Source organism: Lingula anatina, chromosome 2 (assembly GCF_051362555.1).
Source record: "Lingula anatina isolate TDL-2025a chromosome 2, LinAna3.0, whole genome shotgun sequence".
Classification (NCBI taxonomy): domain Eukaryota; kingdom Metazoa; phylum Brachiopoda; class Lingulata; order Lingulida; family Lingulidae; genus Lingula; species Lingula anatina.
Window position 1 is genome coordinate 31,469,140 of NC_141768.1, and position 19,465 is coordinate 31,488,604.

The 19,465-nt window shown below is 36.9% G+C and overlaps 1 protein-coding gene and 2 long non-coding RNA genes across 15 annotated transcripts in view; all 3 read right to left on the bottom strand.

Annotated features, from left to right (window-relative positions):
• Positions 1-10,509, bottom strand: part of LOC147763589 (uncharacterized) — a 144,862-nt gene extending 134,353 nt beyond the window's left edge. The window contains exon 1 of the long non-coding RNA XR_015333010.1: positions 10,328-10,509. This is a non-coding gene — a long non-coding RNA (uncharacterized LOC147763589). The remainder of the gene's footprint in view (positions 1-10,327) is intronic.
• Positions 3,556-6,777, bottom strand: LOC147763590 (uncharacterized). Its single transcript, XM_087003395.1, has 2 exons — positions 5,843-6,777; positions 3,556-3,722 (listed from the first exon to the last, which is right to left on the bottom strand). Exon 1 carries the CDS (start codon positions 6,775-6,777, stop codon positions 5,845-5,847), a length of 933 nt encoding a protein of 310 aa, XP_086859521.1. The 3' UTR covers positions 3,556-3,722; positions 5,843-5,844.
• Positions 10,510-12,953: 2,444 nt separating the features above from the next.
• LOC106173294 (uncharacterized) lies at positions 12,954-17,066 on the bottom strand. 13 transcript variants are annotated; one of them, XR_015333112.1, is made up of 3 exons: positions 16,298-17,066; positions 15,895-15,976; positions 12,954-15,176 (listed from the first exon to the last, which is right to left on the bottom strand). It is a non-coding gene; the product is annotated as an uncharacterized LOC106173294 (long non-coding RNA). The 13 variants fall into 13 exon arrangements; XR_015333111.1 differs by having other exon boundaries at positions 16,260-17,066; XR_015333110.1 differs by having other exon boundaries at positions 15,882-15,976; positions 16,260-17,049.
• Between the last annotated feature and the right edge of the window lie 2,399 nt (positions 17,067-19,465).

The window sequence follows — 19,465 nt, forward strand, 5'->3', positions numbered from 1 at the left end:
CATTTTGTAACATTACTTCTTAAGTGGGAGGGGTTTACCATATAGGGTGGGCGCTTAATCTCTCATTATCCTGATAAGGCAGTAGAATTACAATCAAACTTCAACTTGGGTAATTAAGTCTCGTTTAATTTTTTAATTCTACTGCCAATCAGGATCACACTAGATTAGGCGAGATTTCAAAGCCTTAGTGGACATTGAGGATATTTCCCAAAAAAAATAACGACAAATAACAAGTGTTATTTAAACATTTATGAAAAAACAGAACAAATTGTGCACATCATGTCTGCATTAGACTCATGCAAAATCTATCAACTACAAAAAAAGAAAACAAAACCCTTTAACCTTACTTAAGCATGTTATTCTTTGCAGTCCACATTTATCATGTACCTTATCATGTACAATATAATGACACCTACTCACCCCCTCCTTTTTTTCCATTTCAACAAACCGGAGGCATAATCACAACTGTCATTTACAGGTTTCTGATAAAATTTCCTAAAAGTACAAGAACTGCTCCAACTTGCAGCTTTCATCACAGAAGCTAAAGGTACACCAGCAAAAAATGCCCTACTGCTCGATGCTGCTCTGGTACTGTGTGGCTTGTATAATTTTGTGTTTATGCCTGCTTGAGCCATTACAGTTTTGACCCATCTACTAATTGTTTGTTTAGTAACTGGTTTATGTGGCTTTAAGTAGCTAAGAAACAACTGAGTGCTATCTAAACCAACTCTACAATCTTTAGTTCTAACTAAATATTCTCTTAAAGTATGAACAGCACATAAAGAAACATTATCCCTAAATCTAGGCAGCATCAACACTGGTTGTTCTCTCCCGGGTTTTGTCTGTTTTACTAATTGATCTATGACAAACTGCACACCACTGTGCAAAACCCTTATCTGTCTTAAATTCAGCAGGTGAATAGACTGACATCGTTGTCCAGTTATCAATGCAAGTAACATTACCAATTTTAGTGTTAACTTTTTTAAACTAAGTTCTTCTACAGGTGATTGTCTCTCAATGTAATCAAGTACAATATCAACATCCCATGTACACTGGTACCTAGGTAGTGCTGGTCTAGTCTGAAACACAGCTCTCATGAACCTTTTCACTAAAGGGTGTGAGCCTAGGGAAAAATCTCCATTTAATGTAATAAATGTGGCTAGAGCTGAGCATGCTGTGTTTATAGCACTGTACTGTAATCCTGAGTCATAAAGTTGAGTGAAAAATTCTAAAATTTCTGGCATATTTGGTTGTAAGTAATTGAAATGTCTTTCAGTACAAAAGGCAATCCATTTGTTAATATATGTTTGGTGTTGTTTTTTGGTCCCTGAACGCCATGAACACTGTTATGACTGATTTAACATAACTCAATTGAACTCGCCATGTGCTTCTTCCATATACTTTCATTTATTACCACGTCATTCACCAGGTGGTGGCCATGGTCAAGACGCGACCAATCGGCAGCCACATGCATTGGATACAACATTCCTCATCAATACTCAACTGATGGTACCCCGATCTCAAATCAAGTTTGCTGTATATACTGCAGTCACGTAAATGGTAAGTGAAGTCTTCAATTATCGGTGCTTGTACACAGCGACTTCTTTTCATGCCTTGATTGGGTATCCTCATATCAATGCTTGCACGGATCATGTGTGGTTCTAGCTTCCCACGAACTGAAGTGTACTTGGGTTTAGGTTGTACTACGAGCGGTGAACACCATGTTATTGCTTCTCCTTCAGGGACTTTCTCATAAATACCTTCTTCTTCCCCTTGCTCTAAGAATTCTTTTAAAGGGTCTAAGAGGTGAAAAGCTACATGTCTCGGTTTCTGAGCAACTGGATTGACATCTGTCTCCATTTCCAGTTTTACTTCAATGGGTGCTCCTGACTTAGGGTCTTTGGCATGCCCGATACCTGTGAACACATCCTTGTATTCATCTAAGATTTTCTGAACATCTGTTTTGTCTTCTTTGACTACTTTAATCTTCAAGTCATTTTCTTCTTTAAGAGAGCCGTCTTCCCTTATTTCCATCATTCCTAAGTCTTCTAGTGTTTTTCTGCCTATCAGTGGTTTACACCCCAAATGTCCCTTGATGACAATGAATTTTGAGATGGTCCCCCGTGTGCTATTCTGAATGGTCACTGGGCACTCACCTAGAACGATTAGCTCTGATTGTATAGTTTTCAGTTTTTCTTTCGATGGTTTCAGGGTTGTGTCTGATCTTCTGCTTAGATGTTTGAATTGATGTTCATCCATTACATTAGTGGCAGCACCACTGTCTGGTTCACACTCACATGTAATGTCATTTATTCTCACCTCTATTGTCTCTCCCACATGTTCTTGTTTGATTCGGTGGACATGCACAGTTTTTATGAAATCCCCATTGTCTGATTCAGAGCTATCTTCTAACTCTGTTTTCTTCACCATTTTTCTGCCTCTGTACGCAGTTGGCTTGTCACTTGGTTTCTGAGTTTTGCACACTTTCTGGAAATGATTCCACTTGCTGCATTTAAAACACTGTTTTCCACTAGCGGGACATTTATCTCTGTTATGAATTTGTCCTCCACATCTAGAACACTGCAATCTTGAGCTTGGATTAATGGGTTTTTTCATCAGTTGCGGGTATCTTCTTTTAGGTTTGACGCTGACTCCATCCGAGATTTTTGCCACTTTAAATTCATTTCTCATATTGTCAACTTCTTTGTTTAAATCTTCTTTCTGGCTCACTTCTTGGATTAAGGTTTCTAAGTTCCAATTTCTTTGAATGGCTTTAGTTACGATCTGTTTATCATCCATAGTCTGAATTATCCTTTCTAAAATACGAGCGTCTGCATTCTCACCAAAATCACAATGTTCAGCTTTTTCTCTCAACCTGGCAGTGAATGAAGCTATGGTTTCTCCTGGGATCCTTGTTGTTTTATTGAATACATATACACTATGCATTTTATTTTGCTTCGGTTTATAGTGAAGGTTCAGTTTTCGTACCTCCTTCTGGTATGCACTTTCTTCATCTTCAATTACTGGAGGATCTGGTAAGTATTTTATTTTGTTTCTTATCTCTTTCCCACCGTAGCGCCTAAGGCAAGTTACCTTGTCTGCTTCTTGCACTTTTTGCAACTGCATTTCTTCTTCGAATTCCTCCAGCCATGTTTCCCATGCTGGTCCGGTATTTAGTCGATTTTCCGGTGGATTAAACGGTGTGACGTGCAGAACAATTCCTGCCATGTGGATGTATTGAATCGGCGGTTCTCCCTGTGCCATGTTAGTATTTCTATTTCTATCCCGTCCTCGTCGCCAATGTTATGACCGATTTAACATAACTCAATTGAACTCGCCATGTGCTTCTTCCATATACTTTCATTTATTACCACGTCATTCACCAGGTGGTGGCCATGGTCAAGACGCGACCAATCGGCAGCCACATGCATTGGATACAACAAACACATGATAATTTCCTGAGTTCTGTCTGATAATCCTTCCCTTTGTAAGTTTTCCCTGATAAGTGACAAACCACCAACTGCATTTTTCTCCAAAGAGGGTGGACTTGGTGGAGGCTGTGTGGCAGATGTAACAGGTTCTGTCGCCGTGGTAGGAGCACTGGTGGCTGCACCAACAAATGCAGGAGCTGTGTATACCATGTCTGCGTGGGCCAGTCTGGAGCTACCAGGAGTACATCTGCCTGGTCTTGCATTATCTTCTGAAGCACACTCTGTAGAATACTGAAAGGTGGAAAAGCATAACAAAGGTTATAGTTATTCCAGTCATGAACAAAAGCATCAGTCCCTACAGATAAAGGATCAGCTCTCCATGAGAAAAAAGTGTCAACTTGGAATGAAAGCTGCAAAGCAAACAAGTCAACTTCTGGTACTGCAAAATGTTTACATATGTTACTGAACACTTTTTTTATGCAAAGTCCATTCAGTGCAGTCATTGAACTTGCGTGATTCCCTGTCTGCCTGTGTGTTTTCTACTCCGGGAATGTGAGAAGCACTGACCCAAATATTCTTAGATATGCACCACTGCCATATAGTTTTTGCGATATGATTACACTGTACAGAATGGGTGCCACCCATGTTTTTGAGGTACGCCACTGCTGTTGAATTGTCTATTTCTATCAAAATGTGACAGTTTTTTAGACGTCCACATAATGACTGTAACCTAAGAAAAATGGCTTTCAGTTCTAGAAAGTTAATATGCTCATTCCTTTCAGTTTCAAGCCAGTGCCCCCCTGTTGTCTTATCTCTCATAGCAGCGCCCCAGCCTGCTAAAGAAGGGTCAGTTTGGAGAGTGGTCACTGGATTGCCATGAGAAATTTTCCTTGGAAAGAGAGCCATGTCAAACCACCATTTAATGTCATCAACAGACGACTGAGAAAGGGATACCAGGGCATCAAAATTACCTATAGACATTTTAAGCACAGCTATTTTTTCAATTTCCAAACTTTTGTAATGAAGTTCACCATATTCCACACCTGGCAGACAGGAAACCATTGTGCCTATTAACTGAGCTACCTCTTGTATAGAACAGTTTCCTTGAGAGTTCTTTTTAATGATCTTATTACCAAGTGTCACCATGTTACATTGCTTTTCTTCATTGACTGTCACATGCATGTTTTTTGAGTCCAAGATAAAACCTAAATGTTCTATGTTCTGTGCAGGGGTAAATTTCGACTTTTCTTGATGTACAATAAATCCAAGACTTTCCAACAATCCCATGGTATTTTGCACACTTTCTTGACACCCAGTATATGTACTAGATTGCAAATACAAATCATCTAAATAACAGGAGACAATATGCCCAGCTCTCCTAAGTGAGACCAGCACAGGTTTCATTAACTTGGTAAAGTACAGGGGTGCACATGACAGGCCATTCGGGAGAGCTGTATACTGGTAGAGTTTATCATTCCACCTAAATCTTAGGTATTTTTGGAAAGATGGGTCAACAGGTACAGAGTAGATCCAGCAGATCCAGTGATGCCATATAGCAATTTTTTGTCATGCTGTTAATGTACCCTCTACCAGGGTCGCATTTATTATGTGGACATTTCTTGCTGATGGACCCTGTTGAGTTTGACCATGAGGAAACAATTATCTCTGCGCGCGCGCCAAAGGCTTTGTACTCACTCTGCATGAGCTGAGCTGCACAACAATGTGACAACTGCTCGTTACGCAACCAGTCTAAGGCTTTTTATCTGTCACAGAAGAGCAAGTGATTAAAGTCAGGCAATTAACTGTCTTGATTGCTGTCAAGCAGACTTAGAATGGCCCTGCCAAGTGGCAGTGCGCAAACAATTACCAGCCATGTAATCAGCCTTGAGATTTATGAACAGGGTGACATCAGACCAAAATGACTGTCTATTTATCTAGAGACATATCGGTTGATATCTGTGAAAAATCAATATATCGCCCTGGTAGAGGGTACTGTTAATGCAACTATGTACAGTTTCCATCTTAAAGTGATGATAAGCTATGAACAGATTGAGTTTTTTCAAATTAAGGATCATCCTAAAAGTCCCATCTTTCTTTGGTCTCAAAAATACTGTTGATATAAACTGGCCTGGCTCATCTTGGCATTCAATGAGAACTCCTTTAGAGAGCAATTTATCAACCTCTGAATTAATGGCCTCAGTTTCTACTCTATTGAATGTGAGTGATTTAGGTTCAGAGATTTGAGCAGGTGTTTCAAGAAATTCAAATGTGCAACCCTCTACAAAAGCCAAGATAGTTTTATCACTGGTTAGTTGTCTCCATTCATGGAGAAAATGTTGAATATTCCCAGCAATCTTGCTACACTCTGTGACAGTCACTGAAGTGATATGAGCATACTTAACTTTACTCACATTTATTTTTTGTTGTTGCTGGTGTATGGCCTCTGGTTTTGGCTGTTGTAACCTGGACGGTTGTTGAACACGGGTGGAGCTGTCTTTTTCCAAGCCACATTGGCTCGCCCTTGGCCTAAAAAAGGCCTTGTGCTGTTTGATGATTGGCCATACTTGAAATGAGAGTAAGCAGCCTGAAAAGGATGGAAACGCCGTGTTCCTCTACCACGCAAGCTGGACTTTGTCACTTTTAAAGCAAGTTTCTTGGTTTCAAGTGATTCCTTTACATTTTTGCTCAGGTCATCACCGAACAGTTCTTGTGAAACAGGATTGCTTGGAGCGCACAGGGATTTCATAACCTCTGAATTGAGTTCTGGTCTGATAAGTTCTCTCCTCCTCATGTTTATGTCATGGGCAACAGAGGTAATAAGGGCTAAACCGCTTGTTAAACCTGGGAGGACTGTCTCAGCTTTTAATGGTGATTCACACGACTCGCTTTGCAGGGAGATTAGCAGCTGGTTAGTCAGTTCTACAAAAGGTGTCAACCCACTGTACAGAGTTGATAACATATTCTGATATTTCAAGTCTCTATGTTTGGTTTCAGTTTTGAGATCATACCAAATTTCAAAATTTACCTTTGATGGTGTCATAGTTTTGCAGTTTTCTGGTCTATTGAACTGTTTTGCCCTTGTTGCCACTTTATCATCACTCATTCCGTGGTAGCCAACATAGTTTAAAATTTCAGCTAGTTTATCCAGCACTGGAGGACCACAATTGTCCATTTTCATGAGATCATTTGAAAGTTCATTAAGAACATCATCTGCCTGTTTTTGATCACTTGTTGCATTGGCACAAGAAATGGGCTTACTAGTACTACAGTCAGCATGGCTTTCTGCATCTGAGTCATTTTCTAGCTGTATATGACATACCTCTGGCTCCAATTCACCTTCTTCCATTAATTGGCTCAAGAGTTTTGAAATCTTTCAGCTCCTTTATGACTGGAGCAAGACCGGTCATCATATCTGTCAACTGACCCATTTGTTCTCGCAGTGCAACGATATCACGACGACTAGCAGAATCTTCTTTCTGTGATTTGCGTGAACTAGATGTGGAAGAAGTAGAGGAATGGTGCTTACCATCCTGATTGTGCTTTTGCTTAGAACTGTGTGGGCTAGGCCCATCAGTTGAGCTGTCTCCTTTGACAGCCTTGCGAGCATGCGGGCGAGCACCAGTGTCGCCATTTTGTTCATTTGTTGTTTCATGTGTACTTATTTTCCAACTGTTCGCTATTTCAGAGGGAGGTTTTGTTGCACTTGACGATGCCAGTGGCATCTTAACATAGCCCACTTGCTTCAGTTGCAACTGTTCCTCAACAGGCTTTACCAAAGTATCCATATCCGACAAAATAGTGGATGTTAAGTCTGAACATTTTACTGTCTCAACAGCCATAGTTCAGTTGGCGATATTCCATGCACGCATGCACTGGAGCCATTCAGTTATCGTATTAAAAACATTTAGTACCACTTGTTGTACTGCACGCATGCAATACTGGCACACTAAGCACAAACTAATCTTCAATTTTTCGTAAAACCTCTTCGTCCTGTAAAAAATACTTCTGACTCGAAAAAAAAGTCAACAACGCATTGACTTTTGGTATCACTATGCAATCTCGCCTAATCTCGTGTGATCCTGATTGGCAGTAGAATATCACATTTGATGTTTCTTTGGAGACTGAATGATATATTGAATGATATATATGATATATTGGCGTATTAAAATATTTGTTTTCAATAATTCTCACTCTTCTCATACAAATTGCCAATAAGCTACACTTCTGTTACACACAGTCAACTGATAAGCTTATCACAGATATCTGCAGTTGTTAAATGTCATTTTTTCAAAATTAAAAAGAAATAAAATATAACTGACAAAATTGTTAATATTTAATTATATTCATGATGGTAATTTTGATACATTTTAAGTCTTATTGCACATTGTTCTCTGCCACCACGTCACTGTTACTGCTTCTCCTCTTAAACTATAAGAGACCATGTATCCATCTCTTGTATGTAGGTCAGATATAATCTCAACTTGATCCATGTTAATTTTGGGTGCGCGGTGCTGGGGTATAGGTGTGGTGTTCGTCACATTGCACCCTTGTCCAAAATTTGCAAAATGAAACGCAAAATATCTCCCAAACTGAAGGCATTGCAGGAAAAGTTTCTATGGATGACTGAAAGTGGTATGTGGGATTTAAAATATGCCCATTTAAGGTTAAATGGGCCAAAATTTTCTTTAAAATTTTTTTTCATTCATGCTGATTTTCTGAATCTACACAGACCTATCCTATAATATTATGGGCAGGTATTACCCTTAGGGTTATCTTTCATCTTCGTGAGTTTTGGGTCAGTTGGTGCATTTTTATGGGAGAAGCAGCCAGATTTCTTGACTGCAATCTCTAATCCTGGAACCATAAATGCTAGAAACCTTTTGTTTAGTGCATTTTATAGATCTTGTCAAGCACAACACTGGGGATGGTGTCTGTTTTTGTTTTCCATATGGTATACGAGTTGCACCATATCAGAAAGTACAATATCCATTGTTGCAATATCCATTGGTGAAAATAAAATGTGAAATAACTCCAAAATTAGAGGTACCCCCATAGTTACTATAGACCTTCAATAGGAAGTCATATACTTGCGATCTGTCACCTTGAGATTGACCTTTGACCTAATTTTCAATTTGAACTGAACTTTACACCTCTGTCCCTCCTTATATTTCCAAAACTGCCAGAGATATGCCCACAGTTACTATAAAACTTGAATAGGAAGTCACATACTGGCAATCTGTCAACTTGAATTTGACGTCTGACCTACTTTTCACCATGAACTGAACTTTGCAACTTTTTTGTCACTTATATCTCCAAAACTGCCAGATACATGCCCAAAGTTACTATTAAACTTGAACAGGAAGTAATATACTGGCAATATATGACCTTGAAATTTACTTTTGCCCACTTTTCACCATGAACTGAACTTTGCAAGTTTTCCATCAATATATCTCCAAAACTGGCAGAGATATGCCCATAGTCATACATTGGCAATCTAACTGTGACCTTGAACTTGACCCTAGACCTACTTTTTACCATGAACTGAACTTTGCAAATTTGCTGTCCCTTATGACTCCAAAACTGGCATGCCCACAGATACTACCGAACTTGAATAAGAACTCATATATTGACAGTCTTCCTGTGGCCTTGAATTTGACCCTTGACCTACTTTTAGCTATGAAGCGCACTTTTCAAATTTCCAAGCTCTGATATATACAATTGAACTTGGATGGGAAGTCCTATATTCTCATTCTTTTTGCAACCTTGAATTTGAACATTACTTCTCCCCACAATTTGTTATAAATTGTAATATATGTATTCTTCAAAAAATTGAGAACTTTTGTTTACTGTATTTTGTCAAGCACAACACTTAAGGTGTTTTCCCTTTTTTGTTTCTATAAGAATGTGCTTACTCCAGCTGGTTTTCACCTTTCTCAAATGAATTGTGAAAAAAAACACTTTAATTACACATAGCAGATTAACTTGTTTTTTTTTTTACTTAAGTGGTATACATTTCACAAATATTGGACTAGATTTTTTAAACTATTTTTATCCATGGAATTTGCCAGTTTTTTTATTGTTATTATCAGTTTTCTCAAATATGTTGTCCTAAATATTACTTTCATTACATACAGTTAACTTATCAGCTTATTTTAGATTATTTCAGTTGCTAATTAAGCCACAGTTGTACAAGTTTTACAAACATGACAGTACATCTCGCAGAGTTATTAACGTTTAACTATTTTAATCTGTTGAATTTAGCAGTTTTTTAAATGTAATTTTCGCTCTTTTAAAATGTTTTAAAAATATGCAGTTACACAGTCATCAGTAATCACACAGTGTAACTGATGAGTTATCACATTTCTGTTGCTGTTAAGCAGCATTTGTACAAGTATCACAAATAATGGACTAGATTTGTCAAAATTATTAATGCTTAACTTTGACTTTGACTTGAATATTCATATATAATTGTATAACATAATTGTATAACTTCAACCTTCGGGTTGCGATTCTCCAATAAAAATTATTATTATTATTTTATTTATTTTTTAACTATTGTAAGCCATGTGATTTGCCAGTTTTTAAATGTAATAATAAAATATATTGTCCAAAAAATCTTTTTCGTGATACACAATCAACTGATAAGCTTATCTCAGATTTATACAGTTGTTAAGCTTCAGTTGTACAAATGTCACAAACATTGGACTTGATGTGTCATTATTATTAATGTTTAACTGTTTTTATCATCGGAATTTGCCAGTCTTTTAAGTCTAGTTTTCACTTCTCAAAAATTCACTTCAATTACACACAGTCAACAGATAAGCTTACCTAAATCATAATCAAGTTGCTCTTTCTAGACTGAAACACAGATGTAGGTCTAACGTTTAAAAACCAACCTTATTAGATTTTTGCTCACATACATCCGTACATACGCTGTAGATTCATGTGTGGACATACAAAGACGTAGATGTCATATACAGCTACATGTAGTATGTTGATATCATAATGTGGTAGGTACTTATTGCAACAGAGACGATCATATTTTCCTCCAGGTGGCGTTATAGTACTGCCCAGTTTGTCAAACAAGGCGAAAACTGTTCAGATAAAAGCAGTGGACCATTTTAGAATCGCCATTGACCTCATTACATTATTTCATTTTGGCTGTTTTCTTCTGGTTTCTTTTTTGAAATATATTTAACACAAATGCACTATATATACATATATATGCATTTTGATTTTAGTAAATTTTTAATCAAGTTTTGCTTGTCAGATAAGGGTGAGAGTTGAATAGAAAAGCTTTAGCCCCTCCCCCATAAAGCAAATTGAACCTACTCTTTGGGAAGAGTTGTTACACCTTACGTGATCAGGGAGTGGATGCGAGGCGTTCTGGAAACTAAGTATACGAATATTTACGTTTCAACCAATTCGGTATAATGTTTCAATGTATCAGTGTTAGGGATTTAATGTTCACTTATTTGTAATTAATTTTATAAGAAGTATTGTGACGCATGCATGCATAAAAATGGTTTGGCCATTCCCCAGTGTTTCCTCCACAACATTTTGCTTCCTCCATAACTTCACCTTATCACGTCCTATGGAAATGAAAACTATTTCGGACTTCGTTAGTAGAAAAAGTATCGTCAGTTGAAGACGTACCAGGAGTATATTTACAAGAAGCAGACAAAAAAGGGGAAATGCTGTGGAATCTCCCATTTAAATTCCTATTTACTGACATGTAAATATTTGTAGTAAGCGGTTTGAGGTCGAAATAAAAAGAGCATAACAGACAGTAGGTACACTGTATAAGACTTCCATTTCTAAAAACGATTTCACTAGTCCAGTTGTACTATTTCAGTCCGTTGAATATATAAGTTTAATTATAGCTACACGTACAGATCTTTGTGTGACGGAGTTTTAAAAATTGTGGGTTCACTGGCCAACAATGTCAACCCTTCAAGGCATAGGGGGCGAACTGATAGCTCAAAATACTCTTTCAAACAAATGTTAATCGTTCTGTTGATACCTCATGTTGATACCTTTAAAATAAGGCATTGAGTACTAGAAACATGGCGTGTTTAAGACTGTGTGGTCGTCAGATACTGGTTTAGTTTATTTCAGTAAAGATATCTGCCCCTTATGCCTTTCAACGTGCTTTATTCTCGTAAGACCTTCAAGTTTGCCGCCGTGGCCTTTGTTAAATGGTACTACAATAACGATTACCCTCTACCAGGGCCACAGATTGATTCTTCACTTGATACACGTTTTCAAAGATATGTTTCTAGTTAAACGAAGGGACTTTTCTGCCCTGCATGCGTCAGAGAAAAGTGCACATGAAATCAGCGGCCCTGGGAGATGGTTGGTTATGATACACGCGACCAAGAAAGTTCGGAAACGTGAAATTGTTTTTCAATAATCCAAAAAAAAAAAATGTAATGTGTTGGGAAAATTTTCTGTGTAAATAAAGACTAACAAATTGTGGGTTCATTAACCAACAATATTTGGTTAAAATATTTACCGTAACTAAATATAGTTATTTTATAACTATTCAAAATAACGGTTTCCGAACTTTTTAGGGCGAAAGTACCAGCAAGGTAACGAGTGGTGACTAAATCAAATAAATCGTGTAAATATATAAATAGTCACAAGTTATTGATCTTATTAGTCAGTGACGCACACATTTTGTGTAATAATTGATGAACTGCTTTATATCTCTTTAATTACTGTCAATTTGTCAAATTTGTTCTGAATTTATTTTTAGGAATGCTTGTAAATATTGATAACACCAAACCATTAATGAGTAGTTAAGTTGACCGTTTATTGGTGAAATGTAATACATTTGTTGTTTGTTACACCTTTGAGATATAACTTTGTCTTACAAGCATGTCTTACAGATATTCAAAGTGATTAAGTAGTGATTAAGTAGTTATTTAAGTGTTCTTAAACTTGGTAGTTTTACAATAAAATACTTAGATATAATTAATACATAGTTGTTTGGCACTAAATAAAGACTTTCCAAATACACAAAACGTCTTAGTTATTTCTTTGACGGTTGCGTTTCTCAGTGGCAACCTGGGGTTGGGCTTCAAACTTGTCTTACGTTTCTAAAATTTCTTTAACGTATTACGATATTTTTAGAAGTTTACTTAGGTTACTACAATAATTTCATTGACTCAGTGGTACCCCTCGGGTTTGGGTTCGTTTCTTGGTTCGGGTACTTGTAAATCATTGAATACTTTTTAAGGGGCTTTACTGAAATTTCCCTTTGGTTGCTATAAGAGGAAAGTCTTCCCGGGGAGGGTGGGTGGGAACAGTTAGAGGAGTAGGTAACGCGTTTGCCTCTGAGTCAAAAAGTCCCAAGTTCGAAACCTGGCGCTCCTGGGTCCCAGCAAATTACCTTTTGCAAAAAAAAATTCAAATAATCAAGGTAAACTAATACAAGAGGCTCTATAGGTAAGACCTGTGCACTGGAGAAAGAGTTAAAGGGAAAGAAGGTGAAAAATGAAAGGGAATTCAACGTACAAATATCTGTACATTATTTTTATTATTTATTGTTTCAAAAAATTCCAAGTAATTTCAACAAAGTTTTATACAAAACAAAATACGTGAAGTTACGTTTTTTCTACGTTCATAGCAATCATTACAGTAGTGTCAAATTTCTAAAAAAGTCTATAAATTATGCTTTTACAAAAAATATACAAGAAGTCTACCAGATAGTAAACTAACTAACACATATGAAGGATTTTATGCACTTTGGAAATTGCTGCTCAAACAACAAAATCTATTTATTTATATAAAAGAGAATTTCGACATAATTCTTACTAAAACAAAATTCATATAAAAAAATGACCAGGACTGGAAGATAAATTGAAATCATATCGTACTTGTCAAATTTTGTTCAAAGTTGACGTTAATAATTGATTACTAATTCCATTGAGGAGCAAAGTGTCCAATTTCAGTGGTGTGAATGATATCGAAATTCCAAAATGCATATAATCTCACATAGGCGTCTTCCCCTCACGTGCACTAGCACTCAAGCACACCTTGTTCTATGCCGTCGTGCTGATTCTCGCACAGAAAAGGGTAGACAAAAAAGTCATTTTTAAGAATCGAGTGTTTTACGTTATTTTGATTTCATTACATTACATCCTTAATATTGGTAGGTTAATGGCACGACTTTGAGCGAAAACTTAAATTTGCACACATGCGACTCAGGAACGGCATAAAGACTTGGTCAATTTCCAAGCTTATTCTAGTCATGACAATTTAAGAAATATATACAAACAAAATTGAAAAGATTAGGAAGAAAGAAAAACGGTGACTTAAAATTCATCAATTCATAAATGCTAATACCCTTACTCTGGTCTCCGGTGCTCAGTGACCAAGAAACACTTAGCAAAACTGGCATCTATCCAGACCTTTTTCTCTCAATCACCCCTCAGTCACAACCAAAAACATATTAATTAATAATAGATATTTTCATGCATATGAACAAAGAAGTTTTTCCAGGAGAGCACTTACATTTCTGCTTTGCGATATTGGCAAAAAGTCGAACAACACACAAAGGAGCTCATGCAATGCTGATAAATTTGGGTGGCCCTAAGAAGAGACAATTTTTATCACGTTGGTAACATATATTCCCCTACTGCAATAACGAATGCGCAGTAATTTCGTGAAAATCCCTATTTCTCTCCTGCTTTCATTTTGTTAACATTGTTTTAGACCCATCCCAGCACAGTACATGTGTATCTCTCACTGATCAGACAAAATTATCAAAACACCGAAACCAAAGTAAGTTCATTCTTAACATGTGTCACAAACGTATGTCCGCAATTTAAAAAGGATCGTTTCTTATACATGGGCAATTCTGCAATCACGTGGACAAATTTATCATTTTCCTAACGCTGTAATTTCCGAAGCATTATAACTTGAAGAACAGTGTAAGTAATTATAAATTTACATCTTGTTCATTTCTCAAACTTAACGGTCACTGTATGAAACCGTTTGTGTCTCAAAAGTTTCATGTAATGAAGTTGAGATATTTTTCTTATCGGAATCTCAGAATTCAATTCAATTCAATTCAATTCAAAATAAATATTTCAAATATTCTCAAATGCACAGCTAAGTGACTAACTGAAGATTTGCCCACAGACAATTTTTACCTTCAACTAGAAAAACAATAGCACTGGCACAGTGCTCTACCTAAAAATCGCCTTATAATAATAATAATATTTGATAACTATCATTTCTGTTTTCATCGATCATTTCAGCAAAATACTTTTTGCATTAAAATTACTTTGTTAAAGGTGAACTCCAAAAAGTACCGTACTTTTGTTTGAGAATTGCTGGGTACTTACTTCCGACACAATAAAAAAATACATAATAAATAAAATACCTTGAAACGATATGAGCGGATAGAGTACTGTACTGCGATTTAGAAAGAATGTATCATATATAACCAGCGACATGCAGGGTCGACGCCATTCATTTCTTTCTTTTTCTCAGATCAGAAGTTTCGTTAAAAATTCTGCTGCGTACAACAATTATTTTATACAAATTTTATGCAGAATATTACTATCCAAGGCAAAGATTACATTTCATATCAAATGTCAACCCTGCAAATAAACTACAAGACAAACTTCAACAAGCGAGACAATTTTGGCATGGGCGCAGGCGATGTCCAACATGAATCTGATGTCTTTGATCGGCGACGCATCCAATCACCCGGTAAACAGCAGTTGGGAGCCACTGAAATAAACGAGAAAAATCACATTCATGACACGGTTTGATGAAGCAGTGTGTATATATCTTTACAGCATGCTGTTTTGGAACACATGCGATTATATTAACAAAACACTATTGTGCCATTCCTATTCTTTTCTACCCTATGCACTGTTTAATGACAACATACTTCTTTGCATTCATATGTAAGCTGCGGTATGAAAGGACCAGGTGCCCGGATTACGGAAATATTCGCGGAAATGAAAGTTAATGGATGAAAACATTTGGCAGATGGGTCCAATTAGTATAAAATTGACAGGATCTTAAAAAAGACATTATTTTGGCACGTTTTCACTGACCAAGCCAGGGTTTTCAGGGGGAGGGGGGCGATACATTAGCTGGATTTTGTCTAGTTTCGTGCCATGTACAATTTTTTGCGCTTTTGATTTGTTCTTGTTTTTATTTTTATTTGTTATTTTGGGAGGGAAAAGGGATACCTCTTAAACTAAGGGAGGGACACTGTAGCACAGTCCACCACCCCCATCCACCCCTCACCTCCCCAACCTGGTCCCGTCGTTTCCAGGAATGCAGTGACACAATAGTTCAACATCTTATTAATGAATGTGCATTTGTCTGTTTGAAGTTTACTTTCATATACAAGATATTTTTGATTTTTTGAAAACAGGTCAATGACCTCGCCAATAAAACAATTAGGAGAATGTAGATACCTGCCCAGTCATCTTACTTGTTGAGGACTTGTTCAGACCGTTGGACAGCTGCAACAAGCCCCTCGCTTCCTCATTGGCAAGTGCGTTCCTTCCCTGAAACTACAGAAAACAAATCATTCAAACTTTGAGCTGATTTTGAAATTCTAATGGAGAGTGTATTGGACATAAGTGTAATGTCCCCACAGTCATAAGGACTTAAATGTCCCTGTGCGAAACGCATCATTTGGGCAAATGTCGTCTACACAAAGTACACAGCGTTATCTTATATCATCTATACAATACTACGGCAGCTTCCTGTCATTTTCTGTGATAAATTTGTGGCCTACGTGTGGAAATTGCAACAACGCACCAAGAACCTCTGTCTTCTCCATCTTCTACTGACCTTGGTCCTACCTGAACACCTCTCATGGAAATGCTTACCTGTATTACATAATAATGTACAGGTCACCCGCTTTTCGTAAGCAAGTTTCGATTTAAACTTGTTTTTGTTATTTGATATGGTGCAAGGCGTCCTAATCCCGCGATGGTGATTTAGGCTTTCTACCATCAAAATTGCAAAAATAATAACATGTTATCAACCATTAAGTTTGATGTCAAATTATTTGGATATGTTTCACCCCCCCCCCCCACCCCGAAAAAAAAATCACCTGTGCTGGGTTGTGTTAGAGAAGACAAGATGCGTTTTTTGTTTACTGATTCAGACTAGGTGTAAATATTCTCACCTCTCTCGGGAGGATACAGCCCAGCTGCCGTATGAGAGGGCACCACCGAGGGGGAGGGGTGATCACAATTCACGGGAAATAAAATCATTAATTCACAAATCACAGTAAATAAAACTATACTCATATTTCACTGAAAATACGCGTCACAAATCACGAATCACGAATCACCGTGCAAAATAATGACTTTGTTTCAAGAATAACGGAAAGAAAAAAGCCGCATGTAAAAGTCACAGGAATGGGGTGCTTCACGCTAAATAAAATGAACGTTTCACGCATCTAGGGAGGTAAAAAGTGGCTTTCAAGGGTAAGCAAAATACCTTGTATGGGGCTGTGATAACCAGAGTACGAACAATACTTCCAAATGTTTTAATTACCTTTGCGAACGAAAATTCAGCTACAATACCTACTCTTAGAATATTACTTTTGCTACAATACCTACTCTTAGAAGATCACTTTTACAAAGTTGAAGATATCCTCCCCCCCCCCCCATGCACCAAATTAAACTACCAGTCCAAAACGCCTGAAAAACGCATGTTCTCAGTCTGTACCAGTATTTCAGAGTAAGGACGTATTTTCTGAAAGGGAACTTTAAAAATTTATATGATCAAATTACATGTTTTTATGGACCTTAGTATATATTGAGGCGCAAATATCTCCGTATGTTTTTTTTACACAGCACAAGTCTGAATAAAGAATAAAGTAACATTAAAGAGCTAGCAACGCTGTCAATGTTTGTATGGTAAACTGTATCAAACTTCAAGGTCGAGGGTAAATATAATGCTTTCTATAATAAATATCAAGGCGAAGTTTTAATTTAGTCATTAAAATTTAGTTACTGATCATGAGGGTAAAACATGGTAAATGTGTCTTCCCCATGACCCTCAAATAATGGTAATGGATGTTTAATCACAAGAAATAATCTTTATTAAATAACAAGTAAATAAGGTGAGCTTGTCAGAACATTTACCTATGACGACCACTGATGTTTCAGTACGTGTGCCTGTAATCTATACTGTTATGTTATCAGATACCATGTACTCTCTGGGTTGTGATTTCTATAATTTTTAAGAAGCTCCATTTTCAAAAGCAGACTCTAGGCTATTATTCTGTCGGCACGTGCATTTATCAGTATATTTATGGGTTTACAGTGCCGGTGTCAAGCAACACAGAGTCCTACCATTCTAGGGTCCGGCGGACCCGGTGTTTTAAAACTGAGAGTCCGGCGGACTCCCTGTCTCGAAATAACGGATCCCGGACTCTATGTTCTGAAATGTAGAGTCCCCCTAGACACTCTATTTCAGTACGGAAAGTCCTAGGACCCTACGTTTTAATACTGAAAGTCCGCATTGAAGAGCAATAATGAAATCTCACACTTAAAACATGCAATTTAAAAATGACATTGGACATGATGTTAACTGAGGGAAGAATTATAAGGATTACAGGTAAAATAAACATTATTAACCTCTGTTAAAGTGTAACGCGTAGTATAAATGTGCATTGTTCGCATTTCATAAACTTTAATTTGCAGGATTATCTTTTGTATGCAATTGAGAAAGAACATCACTTAAGAAATATAAATTTATTCAGAATACATAAGTGCCTTTGGTGAACTTCCTGATTTTACAAAAAAGTTAATTTTATTAATCAGTATAGTAATTGTTTTTTCTCCTCAATGTCATTTTCTCTTTGTCGTGCATTTCTTGTAACAAGGCAGTTTTCTTATCTTCGCTTTCTACTACTTTCCTCCATCTCCCCTTCTCCCTCTCTACTTCCACTATCTTTCTTACAGCTCTGTAATATAAGCAGCCGCTTTCAAGCTAAACAGAAATATAAATATGTACCTTAAATGTACATGTAAGTTGCGCTTTTATTAAACAGTCTTGAAGTTAAACGAGTATAAATGTATAAAACTTATAATTAATTTATAATGGTTTGCAGCGCTTCTCCTTATTGCTCTTTTCTGATGGTTGGTTGTTCGTCTTCTGTACCTGCCATGTTGTAAATAAAGTCGCACTGCTTGAAAATCCATGCTGACAGAGTAAGACATCGCGAAGAGCTAGCCATTTTATACCCTGAGAAACATGGAATACATTCCTTTTGGGTTGATTCCATTTTAATTTAGGGTATGCAACTTAAATTAAAACTTTATATAAATTGGTAAACAAAATTAAATGAGTACATTTTCAATTACACTCCATAAACATGTATATTTAATAACTAATTAATTTCGTCAGTTTCCAGAAAATACATATTTTGCACAATTTGGCATTGATGCACTGTATAACGCTAGCTGTCCCACATTTATGTCACACATTTATGTCATTGTAGCCTAAGTCACGCGTATAGTCTAAATAAAAGGAACGTTTTGCACAGCATCGATTCATTGTGTATCACTAGCTTGCACACATGTGCGAGTGGTAATCAAATAAGTCACACGTGTATATAGTCCAAAGCATCACAATGCAAATGGGATATGTGTGAAATATTTTAAGTAAGTCCAATTAAAAAAGGTATGGAATGTAATCAAAAGTGAGTATAACACATATTATTGCGGAATGACACAATATAAATGGACAGTAAGGCTTCGTTCACATGCAATGTCTATTTTCTAAATTCTATTTTCTATTTGCGCTATCTTATGATCACGGTCTGTACCCTGAATATCCCGCCGCGTAATTACTGGCAGCGCGTGCCAGTTACTTATAGTAACTTATAGTAACTGGCTTGCGCTGCCAGTAATTACGCGGCGGGATATCCAGGGCACAGACCGTGATCATAAGACATGCCGCAAATAGAAAATAGAATTTAGAAAATAGACATTGTATGTGAACGAAGCCTAAGTTAAATATTTAACTATAGATTAAAA